A 24,794-nucleotide genomic window follows, 5' to 3' on the forward strand; every position below is an offset into this window, starting at 1 on the left:
TTATATAAATTAAATATAAATTACATAAATATTTTTAATAATAACGAAAGTTTTTTTTTGAAAGTTTTATTTAAATAATTATACATACATATATACAAATCCACAGCATAATTAACAATATTTTAACAGTTTGAGGATAGTATCAAAGTTACTGTACAAAATGTATAAATGAAAACCTCCAACGAAAATACACTAATTAAAATATGGCCAAAATATTTTATTAGAAATTTCTAAAATTCTATACAATTTTTTCTAAATTATAATTTTTTAAACTAAAAACATTCTAAGTTTCTACAAAATCCTTACTACATATGACCCGATCGAGTGACCATTGTGTACTAATAGAACACACACGATAGTTAAAATTAAAAAAAAATTGTATTATACAAAAACCAACAAAAATTATAAAATGATAGGAAATGGCAAACGAATTTTGTATGTACATTGTTTTATTTAAAAATTTATCGTCGAATTTCGTTGTTGATCGAATTTTCCTTGGATGCCTTAGTGGACGATTTCATTCTGATTGGTTTCGGCGTTGTCACCGGATCGAGCCCTTTAATTTCGAATACGCCCCTGAAGAACGGCTTGAAGAGTCCCAAGAAAGTGCGATAGCGTTCAGCTGAATTCTGCAAACCAAAATGCATACTTATGTAAATCCAACGTCCATTACGTCTTCGAGGATTAAATTGGGAAGACGATGAAGAACCTGTATGACGCTGCCGATAACTTTAGTAGACTTGATTAGGAGGGACACGGATGGCCCAAACAGCTCTCCCGGGAACTGGAGGCTGACTTTGTTCCTGTCGAAAACCGGGATGTTGTCTGTAGTGGTCGTTATAGTAGTACGGGGCCGGCGTGTCGTTTTGGATTGGCTCTGGGTTGGTGTACTGCTCTGTAATTATATATTATTTATTTGATTACATATCAAAATATCATTCATTTATATTTACATGTAATAATATTTGTAATACATATGTATATAATACAATCATATTTAATTAAAATGCGGTACCGAAAATCGACCGTTGCCGAGTCATACAAGTCTCTATTAAGGTTTCTAGTTACGAATTTGTCGTAACGAGATGCTACAACGAACTCTACGAGCCACATATCTTGAGACAAATCTTCCAACCTCGTTTCTTGATAAAATATATACACCAAGTTATGACTCATTACTTAAATGAAATACATATATTAAATTTTTACGTATTATGAAATAATTCAGGCCTAAATACGAAATATTGAAGTGGTCTTCGCATTGCCAAAAAATTAAAATTTTTGTTTTCAAATATGTAAGTATGTATACATATTCATATGCATAAGTCTGTTAATATATACATATTCATAAGTCTGTTGATAAATATCTCATAGGCTATTTTTTTCGTTTAGGAATTGAAAAGCAGCATTGAAAATTATACCTCAAATAGAAAACGGTGAGACTATTTCAGTCTATTTTTTGAAAATGTGAAAAAACCATTCATTGAAAAACTTGTGAAACCATTCATTGAATTATGGTAAGAACACTCAAAAGTGCGGCGCGGTACGTATAAGTGGAATCCAGTGATGAGAGGTGTATCTTCACACCACAGGGTTTGTCCATATCGAGTTTACACGTGGATATGCAATTCGTACGATCTTATTATTCCGATAAGTTTCTCCTATATCTCTTCAAATATGGTAATCACTGCTATCGATCACTGTAAAACTTAAGTATGTAAATACAGGTATAAAGTATCACCGAAAATACTCCAGGAGCTGAAAGACGCTGCGGTACAGCTATGGCGAACTATCTATCTAGTATACTAAAAGCAATTAGAAATAACACGTGCCGCGCACCTCTCTGTGTACCTCTCTACTTAGAAACTTGAACGAAACATCAAGTTTCGAAACATTTCATTCTATAGTATATTAGTTTTATGCCCATTGAAATTTCAACGGGTGCTTTCGGATTGATACATGATTTAAAATAAAGTTACAATATGAATAGTAATAATTAATCGAAATCGGAACTGAAACAGAAATCGGGAATCGGTTATGCCAATTAAATTATGCATTAAAAATTAACAATAGAATTATAAAACCCGAATTTGAAATCCGAATCAGAATCGGATAATATGAATAGTACGTATTTTTACATCGCGTGACGTAAGCAAAAATGTATGTTTAATTTACAAAACTCAATACCCACAACTATGTATAAACAAACCCCGGTCATTGACCTCGCAACCTTGAATAATATAAATTACATATATATTAAATTTAGAGTACCTCCTTTGTCAGCTGTCGTGGTGTACTGGTCAAGCCACCGAGCGGCCTAGGTTCGATCCGAGACAACGAATTAATTTTATTTTTCAAATATCGTTAAAATATAATTAATTTTAATTAAAAAATATATATTTAATTGTTTAATATGAAAACAAAAAAATGGTTCAAAACCTCGCTAAATAAAATTATTATAATTACGTATTTTTATATGGTGAGAACGAAAAACTTCAATTAATGTTTAAAAAAAAGGACTATTTGAATATTCGACGATGGTTTCACGGCTAAGTCTCTGAACTCAGGTATACCTATGTATGTATAAGAGGATATTTGTGTTCGCCGGTTCGACTCCGAATGAGAATTTATATAAAGTTTAGGCTTTTTATCGATTCATTAATTATGTTCGACTAGCGTTAGGACACACACACAGATTGCCATCTTTATATATATAATTTTTAAATTATTCAATTCACGTAATATTTCTTGTATAAAAACTCATTTAATTAAATACACACTTAAGATGACCCTGTAAAAGAGTTTTTGAATAATTTTATCAAGTAGAATATACCAAAATTTGCATTCGATGAGTACGTACGAATTTAATTCTAAGTAAACACCTAAAATTTTTCATTACAATGCGGAAAACAAAATCGTGAAATATGTAAGACGATTAAATTTCCATGTAAGCATTCAGATAATTCACAATGAATGATGTTATTTTAATTGCAAAAAAAGTGCGTATAATTAGTAATCTTGCATCCGATCAAATACAAAGAATAGCGCCACGATATGTAATTATTGGGTATTATGGAATCACTCTAAGCAATTTTACGTGTAAATTAAAATGGTCAAGGACTATTACGATAATCTTACGCAATTTAATTGATAAAATTAATTAGACATTATTTATTATTTCGGAAGTCTTAGACGTTAATGGACTTTCATCAGATAGCTTCCTGGTCTTTTATCGATCGATTAGTAATGAAATATTACGCTAATTGACATTTGAATTAAAAATAATGTATACTTCAAAAGAGGTACTTTTAATGTGATTTCATAATCGACTTCATAAATAACACAAGCTGCTGATTATTTATTTTAAGAATTTCGAATTAAATTTTCAACAGCACAATTGAAAAAATATATGCGATTTCTATGTAGATAATGAGTTTAAGATTTTAAATAATTAGGAAATAGGCTTTTATGTTGTAATAAGCAATTTTATTTAATTCCAATTACTGTACTGGTACTGATTTTGAGTACCTACAATTCACGAGTGCTGTTATACGTATACATATGGAATTTATTAGTGTTTTATTGCAAAATACAATCTCCTGCTATTTTTATTGTATTGAAATTGGGACTTACTTGTTTTGTGTGACATTTGTCATTTTATTTTTAGACAAAAATAATAGCCCGGAATTTCACACATTGACAGATGGTGCCGTTGATCTTCAGGTCAAAACTCGCATTATTCACAAGTGCTTTGAAAAATGAGTAATTGCGCATACAGCATTAAAATGCGTAATTCACATTGAAAACGGTACATTCGCATGTATTTTTGAATGTTGCAAATTTAAATTTTTCGTCACACTATGAAAATGATGAAATTATTAACGCAGGTAGGCGATTACGTCGTGTGAAATGAACGTTTGAATTAATGGTAATTTGGTAATCGCTCTCATTTTTCAGTTCAAGGTGAGAATCAAATATCAAACAGTGTTATTAGACTCGTGTGGTCCAAATCAAATTAGACCAATTCACAACTTCGGCATAAAAATCTATAATTTATTATATATGTACTTATTTACAAAACTACTTTTTATACAAATCAATCTACTGTATAAGAAACTACATACCATACATAGAAAAGGGAATAGGACAAGGGAAGAAACATAATATACCAAATATAAATAAAAGATGTAAGAAAAGAGATCATAAATTTTATAAAAAATAATTTATTTCAGTTCGCTTCGAAGAAAAAATATTGACAAAAAAATTAAATGATAAAAAAGTACTAAAAAGTTGAATCTTATATACACAAAGACTTTCAAAACGAAAGAATTAGAAGAATTTAAGACAGAAAAAAATAAAAAAGCAACAGTTTCATACAAAAAAGAAATGACTTTCCCCCTATAAGTAGGCAATAGTTTAGAAATAATTTTATTTCTAAATTAAATAAATATTTACAATTTTTATATGCATACATACACACATTCATATTGGTAACTTTTTCCTAAAAAATACCACAATTCAATTGAGCATCGTTCTATTATTTATAAATAAGTTTTGCGAAGATTTGATACAAAAGAATAGTTCGATAGAAAGAGAGTAGAGGAAAGAGATGTTTAAATATATTTAAAAATATATTTTATAGATAATGATATATCTATGGCACAGTAAAACATTCACGAAGTTGATTCCTTTCAAGCATGAAAGGAACTATTTTATGTTATTTTTAATACATATAAAATACATAAAATATATATTCACTTAATCTAAATTTTTGTTAGTAATGTATGTAGTAGATATTTATAATTATCGTGGTTCGTTCGTTGTATAGTAAAATCGACGATCCAATTTACATTCACATATTGTATGTGAGTAGTCAAAGTAAGATTTACCAACTTTCATAGTGTAAGTTGTTTGATTGAAGTTCTTTTGTATAGAATATTATACATTATTATATGATAGATTAAAACAGCACATACTCGATCCTCTAGCTATAGAGAGTGGTGTAAAAAAAGTAAAGAAAATTGAATTGGTGCACAAAAGACTAATCAAGAATAGGAAGAAGTGATTGAGTTTATTCATTGCTATCGTCATCGTCGTCTTCGTGAGAATCGGACGAATCGGAAATGGTGAGAGTCCCACCACCGCCTCCGCCTCCGCCTCCAGAGCTGGAGCCAGACAGGCTGGTGAAGATCCTCAAGATGGAGCCAAGGCCACTGCCACCCGATCCTCCATCGTGACCTCCTGAAGATCCTCCGGAGAGTCCTCCGAGGAGACCGGTGAACGCATTGATCTTGGGAGAAATGATCGACGAGAAGACGCTACCCAAACTAGCGGCTGGAGAGCCCGGTGCTTCGATTCCGTACATTTTATTCTGGACTATGTTCTGCTTGTCCAATTGGTCAATGAAACGTGTCTTGGAATCGATCAGCTGGTTGATTTTCTATATTTTACCAAAAAATCCATCTCAATTATGTTTAACAAATATTTTTTTAATCATAAAACAAGATCAAGATCAAAGTCACAATACAAAAAGTGAACATTCACTTTTACAGTGCTTTTGTTGCTATTTTTTTTGTAACTAATTATTATAGATACTATGGATTTTTTTTAAATTAGTATCAAATAGTTTCTTTAATATAATTAATCTATATATGTATGATATTTGACATAATTTTGATGACATTTTAAATAAACCAATCCGAGAACATATTACTGCTGAGAAAGAAAGGTATGATATGGAGTTCTTGTACAGTTGTCATAATATTGTATTAATATACATAGTTCAATTAATGTTAATACATATGTAGATCAAATTGAAAATTTGTTTTCAATTGAAAAACAGCAATTGTCATGAACATACTATATTAATTATTTGCTTGATTTTTTGTATAATTTGACTTGGCATTTTATTAACGTAATATATGTATATTAAATTTTATAACTCTTTTTTATATATTAAATATTAAACTATTTACGTATATATTTACATATATGTTTCAATATAAATTTCGTGAAAATATATTATTTTCTTCACTTAACCAAATTCACATATGAATAATTAAATTTATTTACCCCGAAAACAAAACCAAGAATGGCATTTTTGGCACCATATTTGGCTTGAGTGGCACCTTCCAAGTTTCTCTTGTCTCTGTCGGCATCATCTCCCGCTACTTCATCCTGCAATAAACCAAAAAGAAAAAGTTAACACAATTCAATGTGTAGATACGCTTTTTCCTTATTGTAATAATTTATGTAACGCGGCTGTATTTGTCCGCGGAAATATAAACCTGTCTTCTTCCTCGCGTGTTTTCAATTTTATAACAATAATAACGCATGTAAGTAATAAATGGATAGGTAAGATAATATAGTGTGAGCACCCATGTAGGTTAGTTATGAATACTTATGTATATGTAGGAGATTTGACTTTCGCCTTCTACAGCAATCTCACTTTCTTGCTCTCGCGTCGCAAAAAGGCCAACGAACCTCCGATCTAGACTTATGTAAGTTCAAGTCTTCTCTCGAGCATTTATTGTCGACAGTAAACCAAGTCGGGTGTGCTTTACCACCTTTTGAAATTGCGTGCGGAAATTGTACCAAGTGACACACGCCTTACAGACCGGTACGGAATTGCTATGTCCGTTTCATTTCCATTTTACCCGCTTCGCAAATCATCACTTCCATTTCGTTTATATAAAATACATGCAATTAGAGATATAGAATATAAATATTAATATATTAATGACGTCAGATTCCAATGCACTCGTATAAAAGAGACTAGAAATTATTGTAAAAAAATATATTACATATATGGAATACTTTTATATGTCGGATGAAAAGAATTTTATTTAATTAATTGGTGATTATAATTCAAATATCATAGTAACATAGTTAAAATTATGTTAATTTGAAGCTAAGCTTACACGTGTAGTATTCGTGATTTGCCCATTTATAAAGGTTAATGTTTGTCGCATAAATAAATTGTGAAATTTTATTTTTCGACATTTTTTTCATATCAAAATTATATTTTATGCTTTTTAGATTACTTTTAGTAATTCAGCTAGATTTAGTCGTATTTAGACGTGAAGATATTTTATTTATCTGCTAAGCACTCGGCACTCAGATCGTAAGTACATATATTATTTGATGTTCTAATATTTTAATTGAAGTGTTTTTTTCAGATATATTGATATAGGGAAATATTAAAAATTATTCGAAAAAAATATTAGTTTTATTTAGAAGAAATATTTATTGTTGATTTTGAGACCGACATTCAAAAAGGTTCTCGACTTTTTACCTCCATCATATCGAGATTCTTGTGTTTTAAATAATCGTAAAGATCACTAGGTTGACTAACAATAGTTTCCGAAAGTGAAAATTTGTTATTGAATATTTTTGAACAGTATCGTAACTAAATAATGCTGTCATTTATTGGCTGTCAGTAATATTCATAACCATAGTGATTTATGTTATAAATTTAAAATCAACCTACGCAAAGATTACATAAAATTATAGAGCAGAAATATGTATCTAAGACTAAAGTAACGTTCACTCGGTTCTCGTAAAGAAAGATTAAAATAAAGTAAAAAATCAGCCCACATAGAATTGCCGTTCACCTTGTCTACGAGATAGTTCCAATCGGCGTAATAAATTGTGCATGAAAAGTGGATCAAACGAGATAAACATTGTTCACTCAATAAAGACAAATTTCACTAGAGAAAAAAAAATGACACGTCACACGATGTAATATAATGAATGCTAACGACATGCAAAAGAAAGTGTGTGTGGGTTACGTCAAAATTTATCGAGTTCTCTTTCCTATTTTGTAAGAAATTGAATACGTACTTATATGCCTATGAGACTTGCTGAAACATTAATTTTTTTAAATGGAAAAACTAAATATAAATTATATGTAGTAGGTCACTTAAAGTGTGACCTGTTGGGCCAATGCTAACTTCTGCAAACTTGTTCTGTGACAACTTTCACTGGGGCGCGACGATCGTTCTGACTCGTTGGATGTTAATCTGTCCATAGTTGCTCTAAATTTGTCCCTGAAGGCCGCAATTATTGTCTCAGGACTGTACAAAGAGCATTTGAAAATAACTGAATTTGACCCAATATTGAAGTACTAAAGTTTCAAAAATTCTCCACAGTATGAAAAAATTGAACTACAGTTCTGACCGTGAAAACTTTTATTCTGATCATTTTCACCTTGAAAAAAGTCATTTTTGGGTCACCTGATCATAAAAAAGACTCGAAAATGACCTTAACATCAGTACAGGTGCTTAAATCGTGCTGGTCAATAAATTAAATCAAATTCATACATCAAATCTTATAAGATTAATCTCTTTAATTTGGACAGCTGTCTATGAGTGTTATAAATATGTAATTTGAAATCTAAATGATTAAAAACTTCTTCTATAATATAGTATTGCTTTTTTTAAATATAAATAGTGAGATTTTCGTGATTTTATGTATTATATAAATATTAACTTATATACATATGTACAACCTACATACATACATATACTAAAAAGTAATGTAAAAGTTCTCTTCAAGGATTCGTTTCAACTACCGTGAAATCATGCAATTTTTTGCGACACAATTCAAGGCTTATGACGTATGAGAGTTGTGTCGCAAAAAAGTGTTAATTAATAAATATCCTATATAAAAAGTATTCCGATCCCGGAAATTTGATTAAGATTCTATTTTTCAGCACGATTGGAGTGATTTCAAGTAGGCACTGCAAAATACCGGAATAAAAATTGCATAAAGTTGTAATTCTCAGGCAATCTTCTTTGAATACAATAATGGACGAGTTTAAAAAGCCATTTTAGTCGAGTTAAAAAATAAAACGAACGGTTATGAAACGACGTTTTACGTATGCAAGTGTGCGTCCCTGCGGCTTCAGTTCCAGCTAAACGAGCGTGATGATCAACCCAGATTCTAGAGGCGATTTCCCAACGCCGTTATAACGAGTAAAGTTCAATCGATGACGGCTTCATATGTGCAATAATACTTAACAATATAATAGTTGCATGCAAAGCTTGCTTACTTTGGGCCCTATAATAAAAAGTTGTTGAAAAAGCCAGTCGAATATCCTGTTCGGATGAATCTATTACCATGTTTGTTATGATACTTGTATATAGTATTGACCAAACTCACTCATCATCTCATTGTGAATTGTGTACGTGTACAAGGTCTCGATCAAGTGTTTTTTTTTCGTAATCGATTTTGAATTCAGCTTATGTATGAAGTGCGCTACAAAGCGACACGAATTGGCGACATATGTCGTTAAAACGAAATTGAATCGACTATCATGCTGTTTCAGATATATAATTTTAGTTTATTCACCGGGAAAATTGGCAATTCATCATCTAGAACTACATCTTTAATTATTTTGTCATAGTATGTACCTTCTCTAATTTAGACCGTAGAAAAACTTCTTGAAAAGACTATATTTTTAACTGATTGTGTTCAATTTTCAGTTACACAAAAAACGCCGGGTAATTTAATTATAATATTATACAAAAATTTATTTAATATACGTATGTATCTCCAATGTATCCATAAATTGTTAAATTCCAATAGTTGACAACAGTAAATTATTTTCCTTTTATACTTATGTATATTGAAGATCATTTAAAATTCTATCAGTATTGTATCGAATATCTCATCAAAACTTTTATAAAATAATCATAAAATCATACTCTTGATAAAAATCATAATATATTCATATATTATATGCATCGCGGATATTTTTTATTATTTCTGATTGATTATAAGTTTGATTAAAAAAATGATTACAAAATTCGTATAAGGTTTTAAATAAAATTTAAAACGTCTCAACGGGGCCGACTTCACTCAAGCTTACATGTAACAGTGAAAGGACATCAAAGTGAAATCTTCCGCAAAATACAGCATATCCATTACAAAATTGCATCGTCCATACATACATACGGTACATTACCGGCAAAATTGAAGCAGTAAAAAGTGTTGTCACGTATCCTGAAATAGCCTAGCCGTGTGGCCGTTTATTTGACCATCGAGATGTCTATAGGTGAGGTGAAGTTATGATGTAATACGAATATGTATGATGGTGCAAATAGACATGCGGCTAATACAAATATGTAATTCTCTCGCAATAAACTGTTGACCCACGAAAATACAATAAATTCGGGTGACTTTTGCTTTCCAAGTAAAAGTATTTCATAAACGTATTAGACATTAGGCAATGATGATATTGTTCATCATTTCAGATATCTCGAGAGCTTTTCAAGATTGTTTGTCTATTAGAAGAAAGTATTGAACGATTTCTATTTGGAATTGCGTACTGTGAACTATGGACATATTTTCGTTGTATTTTTTTTCGATTAGACCTTAGAAATGTTAATTGAGTAAACAAGGACGGGTTTACTCATGCGGAAGCCGTTGTGAAAATTCAATAAAGAGCTGTTGTTGTATTATTTTTGTGTGTTTTTTAATTGTTTCGTTGAGGAATTTTGGTCGATTTACATAAAAATGAAAAATTTAGAAAGAAGCAACCGTGTGAAACGCTCAGGTTACACTTTAATTTTTATTAGTGCTCTAAAACTGGCGTTTTCCATTCAAAATATTAAATCATTGTTTTATTTAAAAATAAATATTCAACGATAAATATATCCTTGAATAATCTACAGGTAATAACAAGAAACCCCAATGTTGATGGTCAAAAGTATTATACTAATTAATTATTTTATGTTTTTTTTGTTAAATTAAATTTTTTAATTCATATTTTGCTTGACTTTATATTTTGTGTAATAAATTAACTTATAATATTATTTCAAGGAAAATATCGAATGAAAATAAAATGTGAAGAATTTCAGTGACATTGACGAGTGGTCAAGATCGAAACCCAAGGTTTTGTTTTATTCGTAAGTCTTATCAATGATAACTTTGCCATTTGTGCAATTTTTTAATATGATACTACTAATGAAGTTTTTGTTATTACAGATACAATTTAATCGCACTCCGAATTTAACAAGTTTTTACAGCACACCGTGTTAACTTCTTAACGATTTCAAAATAGCACGTTTCGAAATTCCAAGGCAAACTTCTGTTGCCTTACTGAAGTAATTAATAACATTTCTTCGAAAATGAATACATATTTATACATTGTGTTCCGAATCATAAATCTTCAATGTAATCCCAATATTTATTATAAACAATGATCAAATTAAAATAATCAAAACATGAAATTGTGTAAAGCATGTTTAAAACAAGAATATCATTAACCCAGATGAATGCAATAAAAATAAATCAATTCAAAATGTCAACGCTTCTTACGAAATAGTTGTAAAATATTTGACTTACGTCTACTGGTGTCAAATTCTCACTGTCCTGCAACTCGATCTGTCTCCTGACCCTGGGGTGTGAGTATGCGACCTGCACCACCAGAACAGACAACAACAGCAGACACAACCACCTCGTCATTATTATTTATCAATTGCTGAAAAGAATAAAAGAGCGTACGTTATTAAATGCGGTAAAAAATTGGAATATCACGTCAGTGAGTTTCTCAACAGTCTGCGCTGGCTGGGTAAAAGTTGTTATATAGGTAGGCTTTATTCACACAATCGATACGTAATTGTTACGTAAAAAGAAGTGATACGCTAAAAACCGTTTCATAAATTATATTATAATTCTATTCTGTAACACCTTATGGCTTTATATCCCCACCCAGTCAGAAAACTATCATCTTCATTATCACCGTAAGCGTTAACACGATTTGTTCTACAATATATCGTGACACAGATCAATTAAGATTTGATGTATAAATTAACACATTAGAAAGGTCAACGAATTTCAAATTTGAATCTTTGTATGTAAAATAAAACTAAAAGAATGACACTAAAATTGCAGTAGCAACCACCATTTGAAAACAGTGCAAAATCTTCTTGATTTCGACTTTTCAGTAGAAAAATTTCAAGAAATTGAACACTGAAAGACCACACGCTTACAATAATCACAATCGATAACAAAACCACTATATGCACTTAGTAAATAAATACACAAACATATGTTTGTATACAGGTATGTATATTAAAAATGAATATTGGTATGTACACTAGAGATGTAACCGCAACGGCCGCCTGTTAACGAGTGACTCTGCGGAGGAAAGTGTCTGTTGGCTGTTGGAGTTTTGCAGACCACGTGAGGAGGTGGTCTTACGACGGGCGAAAAAGGCGCCAACACAATTCTGTGAGTATCGTACGTGTATGGGTGCTTTGGTGGCACCTGGGCAAAGTGTTGCAGGATAGTGAATGGCCAGTGCTTGCCAACTGCTTACTTATTCCAACCCGACGCAGCCTTGAGTCTTGTCCGTTTGAACGTTGGCCAAAGCTTCTATTGTATATGTATGTATATTAAAATTGTGTGGAGAACTTTGGAATGGTTAATGGAGTACTCAGGTGAACGTGTTAGGGGGTTGTGGTCGGTTCAATTCTTCACAAAGGCGAGTGCAAGTGTTGCGCTTTTAAGCTACCTACATATTGTACATATGTTGGGAAATGCACTTTTAGAATTTGTCGTGGCTTAATTGCAACATGCAATAATGAAAAGATGTCGATAATGAGATATAATTATTATACCGGTAAAATATCACCTTCAGTGTTTTTGTTAATGGATTGTTTTAATGTGAATTTTATCTGAAATCTTTTGCAACCGATAATTATGAGTTCAACTTGAGAATATTTAAAATATAAAGATTTATATGTAAATTAAACAATGTATTTACATAAATTAAATTTACATGCTTTAGAGCTACAAACATACATATGTATGTATGTATGTATGTATCTATGTATATATGAAAGAAACATGAATGAATTTGAGATATACGCATACTACATACATGTATAATATATATGTACATATGTATATTCTATTTATGGTTATATTATTATGATTGTGCCTTACAAGGGAGGAGATTACAAACACGAGTATTGATCAAACGAAGATCCTGCACACAGAAAACCAATAGTAAAAAAAACAATAAACAAAACTTGTGTGGTCAATCCTCTTGTGTCGAATAATGCAGTCCGTTCACCACTATCTACATATGTACATATGTATGTATATGTATTTAATTTAAAATTATTGTGGGATTTAGTTTTCTAGCCTAGAAGAATGCATGTATTAATAATTAGGTTGGGATGCATGAGTTGAAGAGTTGTCAACTTGTACCTACATACATACATATGTATTTACATACATGTAACACGTCGAACAATGTCGCCGAATAAACATTATTTTAAGCCACTCAACGACCATTTTACGCTACTCGGTCTCATTTCACTCTACTGACTACATCTTTTTATCCTACATTCTTAGTTCTTTCCCCGCATATGACCGCTATAGACGTCATGCATAAAATGCCAGTAATATAAATGGCGTGACTCCCTTTTTTAAAAAATATTTCAGGTATTAATTGACATACATACATATTTGGTCACTTGAATACATATTATATTATATGTACAATATTTACATATACATATAGTGGAAAACTCGATTTCCAAATTCGCTAAAAAAAGTGCAGCGAAAGTTGCCGCGGGCAAATGTTTATGGATATAAAATCAAAATAAAATAATAACAACAGGAATCAATTGGGAAAAATCTGGTTGAATCATGAAAATTTGCTGTTTGATTTGATAGAATTTGTCCAGCATAGACTTAGACTTTTGTTTGATTTTGATCTAAGATGAGGATTTTTCATTTTTTTAATATTAAGCCTTTCCTTTTATTTCAGATTTTTCGTTTTTTCAATAATAAGCCTCTTAAAACTGTGGGGAGACGTATCTCGAAATGGCATTGAAATAAAGATACGTTGAATTGTATATGTCATAGTGAAAATATATTTTCATTGACGTTTCAGTGAAATCATAACCAATTACATTTTCAGGGTAGGTTTTATTCATTTAAGATTAGATTGTTACGGTTGGTATTATTTAAGGGTTAGGATAGGTTAGGTTAAGTAAGGGTTGGCCCTATTCATTTAAGATTGGGTTGTTAGGGTTAAATTTAAACGTTGTGAATTCATTGTTTGGTACATTTTCACTGCTTGAATTGGTTAAAATATATTTTCACTTGAAATATGCGTTCACTGTAACATATACACATCGTGACGCATCAAACACGTAATTCAAATCCTAGTTATTTAAAATTTTCCATAAGAAAAGTTTAAATTGAATATAATAAATTCAGTGCGGCCCCGATGTTGAGAATTGGCGAAACGAGTCCTCGTTCGAAGCTGGCCAAATACACCTCCTCGATGGATATGTCGCCCTCTTACTCCTAGGAGTTTTGCCCACACTAGCCGCACTTCTATTATCCTATTGTGCTTTTATTTTCAGCTTAAAATTTCAGCATCGTCGGAAAATCGAGTTTTCTCAATGCGACTGACATATATACAAATATACATTCGCTCGCTCGAAACACATATTATACATACATACATACATACATACATATAATACGTTCAAACCGTATTATATGTATTCGACACCACGCTATCACAGCAAAACCTTCGTACTCAATGTGTTTTTATTCACCGTATAACCAGACTTTATATGTAAAGATTTCCAAACGATTTTCATTATTGGAGATTTTCCCATTATTATTAAAATTATAATAATAGGTGTGACGTTTTAGCGAAAGGTGAATTATAAATGCATAATCTACGTTTTGCACGTGATGCAAGTCGCCTTGACCGGTGAACGGATTTAGATCTGTCTTAAAAGCAAAAACACATCAAATCATCAGCAATTACATTTATAATCACTAATTATTTGATGAAGATATCAATTGGAGATGTGACACACAAACGACAATAATTTGCTATTGAAATCATCATCCGCTTGAATATATTATATCAAACTGATAATACGTTTAAGATTAAAAAAAAAAAAATTACATCACAATACCCGTAGAAACAATGTAATATGCAAAAGAAATTCATGCATTATATATTTTTGATTATATAGAAAGTGAATAAGACATACATATGTATGTAATGTAATCGTTGTTTGTATTATATATGTAATTTTGAAATAGCGTTTTTGCATTGCTATTATTTTTATCATATTTACGTATGTATAATAAAACACGACATACATACATATGTATATATATTTCAATCGGAGGTTTCGTGTGATATTTTAATCGCACGTCAATCAATGATCTTATAATAGAAACGTGGCTTATTGCGGCATAGTATAAATTAAAATAACGTTTTCTTTTGAAGAGCTTTGCTGGTTGTTGATTGGCGGGTTGCGAAATTTTCCACGAACATCTTTTACGAAAAGCGTGCCCTCGTTTCATGTAAGCTCTGAGTGTTTTGCTAATAAAGCACGACCGTTTCAAAATCGACAATTTTCCATTATACATTGCATAGGATCCCTATCATTTTCCATTTCAATCATGTAAAATCATCGCTACAACACTCTCCGCTTAAAATTATTATATACGGGTAAATTTTGTAATTTGTTTAATTTCATTTCAAGTGTAATTTGGAAATTACAAGATTTCTTATTTTTTATTTTATATACATATATATTTTAATCGTGGGATAGAAAACACTTCCTTCTTCAATTAATTTATTGAAATGTTCGGTGAAATTCTTCTCCTTTCGTTTTTCTGTGTAATGATAGTATTTATCTTACACACGTACTTTTACGGAGGTATATAATCATGTGTACGTGTTAATATTACATTATTTTTACAAATTATACATTACTAGTGGTTTTACCCGGCTTCGCTCGGTATTTTCAATATAAACCGCTTAAATTTTATTAAACTTATTTGAATATTCATTTGTTTATTTTATTAAATTGAACGTCACGGATTCTACGAACCAAAATCTCTAAATACATACAAAGTCTCTTTCAAAATTATATATTAGATTTAAGTAGTTGGTATTGATAATATTATTGTGTTTTATTCATACTGGGAAAAATAAATATATAATAATTGGCATTTAAGGCAATTATCATTAAGGATTGCAATTTACCATCAAAATTAATTTACCGGTAAACGTTAAACAGTTTTACCCACTACCGGTATACTTAAAGGGGTTTACAGTTTTTACCACTGCCGGTATACCGGTATTTATCGATAAATAAAAAAGTCGTGGTTTAGATAACTGTATGTGGTTACTTTTCCTAAAATCGTTAGTTTAAATTAAATCATGAATAATTAAAAATAAATGTCCATTCGTAATAATTAATAATTTTGTTTTAACCAATATTATTTATTTATTTAAAGTTTGGACCATTTGAAAGTTTGGATCGTAGTGGAAACTACCGTCTGATCGCATTGATTACGATTTGGTTGGTCTGTGTTGCTACTAGGGCTGTGGAGTCAGAGTCGTGGAGTCGGAGCATTTCAAGCGTAGTCGTAATAAAAAATCAACCAACTCCGACTCCTTTTTATTATAATAATTTTTGTATTTACAGTATGTGTCAACTAAAACCTTCAATTATATTATAGTAAATCGATGAATAAATTGAAATCAAATAATTTTTTTTATAATAGTCATGAATTTAAATTAAATTATAAATAAAATCGTTGAATTTCACGTATTTTGATGTATTTATTTTCTTGTGCTTATATTATATATACACATATAAATGAGTACATATGTATGTATGTATGTACTCATTTTTTTTTCATTTTACTCTCATTTTTTTAATTAAATTGATTTGTTTGTGTATGAAACTTACTTACTTTTTATTTATACCAATTTCATTACCCACAATTCAATAAATTAGGTAACATGTAAATTTTTAGCGATTTTTTTCAATTCCTTTTATACATACATTGTTTTCATTACTAATAATTTTATTCATTGACAAGAAAAGTCGATCTTACTAAAATAAGTTTGAGTCGGAGTCAAATCATAACAAAAATTCGAATTCGGAGTCGATACATTTTGATCGGACTACACAGCCCTGGTCCTAAGTAAGCATCAGCTTAGCCATTCTCAAGAATGGATTCTTTTGGAAATTTAATACTGAAAATAAACGAATTCCAAAATACTTAAACCACAAAACGCCATTTGCATCGTTTTATATGCAATATTATGCAATAATGTCTGTATATGCACTTAATTCGCGATTTTTTCCAGTCATTTTTTTTAATCTACCGGTAATTCTGGATTGTCAAATTTTTCAGATTTACCTGTTACAATACTATTGATTGTAAAATCAAAAAAAGTCCACAAGATTTTCGATCAGCTATTGATAACAGGTACTCAGTAACTTTTCAAATAAATAATCAGTAATAATTCGAATTTGATGGCTCAATTTATCAGTTTAGTTTAATAAAATGAGGAGATCCATCATGTTTTGTTAGCATCAAGAATTAAATTGTTAGCCAACTGTCAAAATAAAACGATCGTTTTATCTATATATGTCCATATTCATATAATACATATTTACTATTATAAATATATATGTATAATATAATATGTATCTTTTGTAATTAAAGACAGCTTATTTCATATAATGATCATTCATTTTATATATTGATCGTTTATTATTGTTATTGATAATTAATTATATTTCTGAACATTCATTATTATATTAACTGATCAATAACATTAAAAGCTACCGAGTAATTAAATACATGCTTAAATTAATGCACAGTGAAATCAATCTGTCTTGGGAAAATTTGGTTGGCACTTTTTACAACATTTGTCGTATCCAAATTTTAGCATGGTCTATGTAATAAGACCAATTTATCTCTTTACATTTAGACTTGTATCGTTCTTAGATCGCATATAAAGCAGGTTATTGCGGTGCGAAATAATAATTATGTACATAATGCAATGCATCATACATAAGTATTAGATATGTAAAACGAATATGTATCGAGTAATAGTAGACTTTTCACATGAACGAACGCATTAATAGCGTTGGCAAAGAATGCAAAATTGATTATGCAAACTGAATTACATACGTATAAGTGTATTATAGTCCCACGTAGTGAGCATTTCCCGCTTGCGGGAAAATTTTCGCGCGTGATCTGACAGAAAAAATGCAAGTGTGAAAACTCGGGCACGCCTCTTCCCATAAAATTCGCACACGTACTTGTCGTTATTCGCACGCATTTTACGCCGAGACAAAAGGTGTCATTTGTGTTGAGAACTTATTATTAGTATTTTTCCTGATCACAATAGCGTGACATTATGAAGCGTGCCTCACGAAATTGAATCGCTTTTCTTTCCAAAATCATACTTTCGCGGAAAATGAATGTCATGTGTGCGATTTGACACTCACGATTTTAATTTCAATCTTACTTAAGTTGTGTGCTCATCATTTAGCTTAGAATTTTGAAGGATTTTTCCATGGAAAATTCATTTTTGAAAATTATTCAACGATTTCAAACAGCCTTCTTTGCAATGCTTAATAGCGTATTAAACATTTATCATTTATTGCCATATAAGATGTTTTCGTTCTTGAGTATATGTATGTAATACAATTGTACTTTGATCGTGTCTCGAAATTATCAGACAAGATTTCCATCACAGACTAAAGTACATGATGCGAATTTACGACGTCTGCGCAATCTTTCAAACAATTTCTGACGCCGATGATTTTTACGCACTTATTCGTAAATGTCATCTTTTATCATGCAATTTCAGAATCCCAGTTCGATACTCTAGACGCGTTGCACTCTTTTCACTTGATCCTTTCAATCCTAATTCCCAAAAATATTTTTATCTGCAGCGCGTTTATCGTATGTTTAACGGAGAGCTGAATGAGGTTGATCTGTTTGGTATTTCCCTACATCAATTCAGGTCTAACATCAAGAGAATCTTGACCGATTGATTCATTTTTTCTCCTATTCTATTTTTCCAATATTTCCATTATTTTTATACTTTAGTTTAGTTATGTAATGTGCTATTTAATCATATTATAGCTTTCATTCTTTTCCTTTTCATTTGTTTATTTTGTATTTACCTTTTTCATTTGTTTTATATTTGTAAATTTCAATTTCTTCTTATATTCTATCTTATAACCTTTTCCAAATATTTTAATACTATAGTTTAATTATGCAATGTACTACATATTTTGTCATGCCTTTATTCTTTACTTTTTAATTTGTTTTCCTTATATTTATCTTTTTCATTTTTGTAAAAATCTATTATTGGACTCGGATGTTACATATATTATTTATTTACTTTTTGTTTTTTTTATACCTATCTCTGTACATCCTGTCTGTTGATTTTTCAATTAATAAAATAAAATAAAATAAAGACCAAGTGTATATTGTGTTTTTAAACTTTGGGTCAAACTTCAATAAACCATAGTTAATTATTCATACACCTATTTATGTACACACATACATTTTAATATTGAACGTGCTATAATATTTTCGGTTCTCATTATCACCCGTTTTGATTACGAAATGTATGCATGTACAAAAACATCCGAAGATGCAGAAGAAGATATATCGTTTTTTGCATATTGCAAAAGCTAGTGCAATACTGTCATAATGGGGCTAACAACATTCTCCATTGCGCTATGAATTGATGTAGTAAAAAGTAATAAAAAAGTCATAGTATGTAATGTATGTATGATAGTATTAAAGCACAACATTTCTTTTGTACTGTCTTTATTGTTTAAAAACTCGTTTTAAAAGTCAAACAATTTTAAACAACCTTCAAGGTGGAAATTATATGATTTTTTTCTTAATTATATTTTTTTAAGTATATGTAGAATACATACATATGTAAGCATTTAAAAATATTTATATCTATCTTGAAATTTGATTCAATTTATTTACTGATGGTTGCATTGGAAAATTTATTGACTTTTATTTGTAATAACATTTGTAGAGAATTTAACATCAGTATTTTATTAACAAAGGGATCAATATTATTTTAATGAAAAAATAATTTTTAATGTATACAATTTTAAATGGTCAGTAAACATATAAAAACGTAAAGAAACTGATCCTAATGCATGGTAATAATGATTATTAAATTAAATTTATACTGTACATTTGTATAAAAAAACTGATCATACTGTAATAAAAATGACCACTTTTTATTTATACTAATAACTTTTATACTCACGTATATAACTGTTTAATAAAAAAATATCATAAATACTGATCATCCACATATAGATATTGACATCGAAATTTTACCCAAACGTCTAATAGAAGTAGTAATTAAAAGATTACTCTGATATTAGCTGTTTTATAGCCAAAACAGCAAGAATTTATATATGTATTATATTTTTTGTGAATATGAATCATCGGTTTCAACAGTTTCATTAATACATTACCAGCGTTTAACTTTCACTGGAACATATCTTAAATTAAAACAGTTACTAATTGAAAGTATCTGCGTATTTTTTATATATGTTAAACACTGATTAAAATACTGGAAATGTATAGTAATGCTTGACACTTGTTTTTTTGAAGTATTCGGTGATGACATTATATAATTAAACGCATCGACAACTGACTTAAACATAGATCATAGTTGTAATTGCGATTCGTAAAGTCTGCATTTATTACTGTAATTATATTATATGCACGATTTGATCGTATATTATTATCGAAAAATGATTGCGGAAGACTAAAACTAGATTTGCAATACAATCTAATGCTAAACTATTGAATTTTTTTTATTCATAAATAATAAACATTTACACCGTGGAAAAATCACACGACAACGCACAACAAAGTGTGACTAATATTTTAATAAAAAAATAATTGTTTTAAACGTTACTAATGATAGATATATTGTTCTTTGCGGATGTAAAATAATGAAATATATTTGTATGTTATCGAAAATGTTGTTTTATGTATTTTTTTAAGTAAAATCTATCATGCCTAATTTGAAATCCAATATTTCATTAAATTTATTACATGATACCAATTCATAAAATGAAGAACTAAAATTATTCAGTTATGCATTTATGTATTGTAATATTATTATCGTGATCGGTATACATATGTATGAGAATAATGAAACTTTATCGCGGGTGAGATCTCTGATTAGTAATGGATTTTCCGATTTAAATGCGATTAAGCAGACAGTCAATCAAGAATGCATGTAATGCTTAACTGCACATGCAATAATTTAAGAAGTGCAGTATGAATCATAAAGGCCATTAAAAGCCGACTGTCCCGTTTGGAAAGTGGACGCGACACAGTGAGAGTAACTTTCAGTTTCGCTCACAGCTGATTCCTCTTCGCTTATTTGCTTATATTATAAGATTGAATAATAAGACAGCCATTCGTTTTTATGCAACGGACTAAACCAGCATCTCTCTCTGATTCACCACAAATGTGGTTCACTTTGTTTCGTAATCATCTCACGGATACGTACCGATAGAACCTTTCAAAAAGTAGTCATATCCGTTTATGCGTAATTTTTATAGTTTATTTTATGATAAAAAAGGGCATCCTTGAGAATTTTAACGTCAGATTAAATCTAGATGTAATTTAACATATAACTATCCAAAAAAATATGTACATAGCTTTACATAAACGTGTTGCCCAATCGACGCGCAAATTTATCGCATTTTAATCGCAAAACAATGTTAATTTAATGAATTACTGAGGTGGTTGTAAAATAAAGGTCATGGGTTTCTCTAGTAATCGGATATGTGGAATTGCATAACGCGACGGTGAAATTGCCATTAAATTTGCATTAATGTTGGAAAAGTATCCTTATGCAAAGTCTTTGGTGTTGAATTATGGTCCGGATTGGACTGGTTTTCGCAGAGAGCTTTGTCAGCTAGACAAAACCGGAAGTCGACTGTTGCAATGTAGATCTTTCACTTCCTCGTTTGTGTTACACATTAATTATTCGTTGCAAATGTCTAATATGTGTTGATAAACCTTTGCTGTGACGCAATTCACTAATTTACTTAAACGTTTGGTATTTTTTTATTGGGTCGCTACTATAATTTAATTTTAGTATCGTGTCGTCAGATTTCTCAAGTGTTTATGATAATAAGAGTCCAAATGTTGAATATTCAAAATTTTATTTGATGTATGCAATTCAATTGAACAATATTTACATATAGCAATTAATGAGCAGAAAAAATTATATTAGTGAATCGTTCAGTATATGCAAATGGTTTATTTAAAATATTGACTATTTATCATAAGGACAAATTTACATAGATCAAAATACTGTCATTATACATTAAGATTCTACATTTTTTAAACAGATTTGAAGTATCAAATATCTTAGGCACGTAACTGCCATGCTGCACGGGCATGCGGTAAAGGTTTTAAATACAAAAATTTACATTTTTCAAATAAAACTCTTGGAAGTCTTAAAAATTATTCATATAACTAATTAAAAAAAAGCACAAATTAAAAATGTATACTCGTAATTTGATGCGAAACACTTTGCGTGTCGAATTTTCAAGATTTTGTACTTCTTATTTAATAGTTTTACATTATGGTACAGTAATTATGATTGTTTGCAATAGATCTATAAAAACGATGTTAAAAAAAATCAATGGTTAGTAAAATATTTTCGCTTCATTTGTTAATGTCAATCTCCAGTTTTCTTTCAGACACGCTAGAGACACGTTGTTGCATTTGCTATCGTTTGAGATTTTCGGATAGTTATTTTATTTTAAATGAAATATTCGATAACGTGATTAAGTGGAGTTTTTTTTTTCAAACATAATTTTTGAATCCGTTTTCTATTATTTTAATCAGAAATTTTAAATGAATTTAGTGTACGAATAAAATTTAGTGTAAATAAATAAACCAATTGTAATATAAATTTAGTGTAAATAAATAAACCAATTGTAAAAAGTAACAATCCAAAAATTGATAGTTTAAAAAAAATAATTGACTGAGTGGAGCATAGAAAAGAAATAATGAAACAACAACATGAAGCATTAAATAATAATATTTCCAAAACTTGACCAATTTTTAGTGAAAAATCAACGAAGAATTGAAAAAATCAACCAAACTTTTAATAAAAATAATCAATTTAATTTTAATAAAAAAAATACTAAGCTGGGCCTTTTGTTAAAATTTGCATGCGGGCCCAATTTTTCTAGATACGCCACTGTCAGTACATATGTATGTATGTTTGTAATAATGAATTGCTAATATTTATGTATTTACATCTGTATTAGTGGTGTGCCGTTTTTGGACTAAAGAGATTAAGCTAGTTCCCAAAAATCTTTTTCCTAAAATTCAAAAATATCTATTATTCAATTACAATAAATTCAAATCATTGTCTTTATTGATATAGTTCATTCTATTAGCGAAGTTCAGAAACCGGAATGGGCCTTACCTAAGTTAGTGGTAGTGGATTGTAATAGTATGGTCCGTCGCGTTGTTCGCTTGCACGGACTCGCCGTCTCGATTCTGTTCCCTTCACGATACTGGCGAATTGTTATATATGTACATATAGGCGTTCCGTCGAAGACAAAACATTTTTTAATGTACTCGTTTATGGAATTTTCACTAAGGATATTCTGATTTGTGTCAATTTTTTTTGTTATAATAACACATATTTACTACACATAACTTTTTGACTGCAAATATGGAAATGATTCTCTTAGAACCAATCAGTGCGGAGCGCGCGAAAACAAATAACGAAGCCTTGGAATGTTACATTCTTGATTGATTGTTCGACAAATCATTCAGAAGATTAAATTTTGAAGACAAACAAGATGTTATTAAGAAAAGTAGGTTGCATAGGATATCTCTGTTGGCGCAAAAACGAAAAATTGTACTCATCAATTCAAGAGAGATTATTATAATTTCAAAATTAAAAATATTTTTTTTGTCCATACCTAATCTCCTGTTTTAAAAGTCACCGCACGCCACTGATATGTATGTACATATATAGACTTTTTATAAAAATACCAAGTAAGAGAACGATAAAACAAATCAAGCAAATTTATTGCATATAATACAGTGCCTTAGATGAATAAGCCAAAATAATTAAAGTGGTATATTTTTTGTTAATTGAAAATATATTTATGTGGATACAAGCATGTGTGTAAAAAAGAGTAGTGTCCTTGATATTAAAATCATAACTATTTCCTGTTTTATACTATGTATATTTTTAAATTTTAAATGTATTTATTCATATATAATATTATATATGTAGTACATAAGTACTTTTAGTACGAGCTCCGTATTTAGTATAGATAGTAAATCCGGCCCTTTTTAGTACGAGAAACGGTCTAGGCATTGACCTGATTGTATTCAGATTACGATGTAATCAAATTGAATTGCCGAATCTCACCTGTTGTGCTGTGCTGTTATCAAAATGACGCCACAGATTCGAATCAACCAATGGCGTCGGTTCGCGCTCGCGGAAACGACCGGCGAAAGAGAGAGTTTGGCGCGAAAATCACACACGAGTCTAAACAGCGACAATCGCGACCGTAACCTACGTAAAAAAATAAACCGGAAAACGACGTAATAGACAAGTAAGCTTAGTTGTAGTAAGTAAGCGATGTCGCGGCGCGGTTCCGACTCTTGGACTTGGTGTTTGTTGGCCACGCGCGCATTCCTCCCCACCACCTACCACCTATTTTCACTTTTTATTTACCCTCTCCTCGACGTTTGATTAGGCAAAACGGACGCTGGCTGACCGTCCTCCGCCACATTGCACTTTGTATTGCCTATACTCTGTTGTATTTCATTTAACGCAAGTGCTTATTCTTCGAGACGAGCACGCGAAGGCCGCGGTTGCAACAGAAGCTCGGGATGTTTGTGAAAATTGCTACAATCGCGTGCCTCTATCAATA

The 24,794-nt window shown here is 30.3% G+C and overlaps 1 protein-coding gene across 3 annotated transcripts; it reads right to left on the reverse strand.

Annotated features, from left to right (window-relative positions):
* Window positions 1-59: 59 nt before the first annotated feature.
* LOC143915675 (uncharacterized) lies at window positions 60-24,530 on the reverse strand. 3 transcript variants are annotated; one of them, XM_077436398.1, is made up of 5 exons: window positions 24,287-24,530; window positions 11,350-11,485; window positions 6,073-6,177; window positions 710-895; window positions 60-629 (listed from the first exon to the last, which is right to left on the reverse strand). In XM_077436398.1, the coding sequence occupies exons 2-5, from the start codon at window positions 11,467-11,469 to the stop codon at window positions 462-464; spliced, it is 579 nt and encodes a 192-aa protein (XP_077292524.1). In that variant the 5' UTR covers window positions 11,470-11,485; window positions 24,287-24,530; the 3' UTR covers window positions 60-461. The 3 variants fall into 3 exon arrangements, with proteins under 3 accessions (XP_077292524.1, XP_077292523.1, XP_077292522.1); XM_077436397.1 differs by lacking the exon at window positions 24,287-24,530 and adding an exon at window positions 12,103-12,146; XM_077436396.1 differs by lacking the exons at window positions 60-629; window positions 710-895; window positions 24,287-24,530 and adding exons at window positions 5,036-5,440; window positions 12,103-12,140.
* Between the last annotated feature and the right edge of the window lie 264 nt (window positions 24,531-24,794).

Source organism: Arctopsyche grandis, chromosome 8, assembly GCF_051622035.1.
Source record: "Arctopsyche grandis isolate Sample6627 chromosome 8, ASM5162203v2, whole genome shotgun sequence".
Lineage (NCBI taxonomy): Eukaryota > Metazoa > Arthropoda > Insecta > Trichoptera > Hydropsychidae > Arctopsyche > Arctopsyche grandis.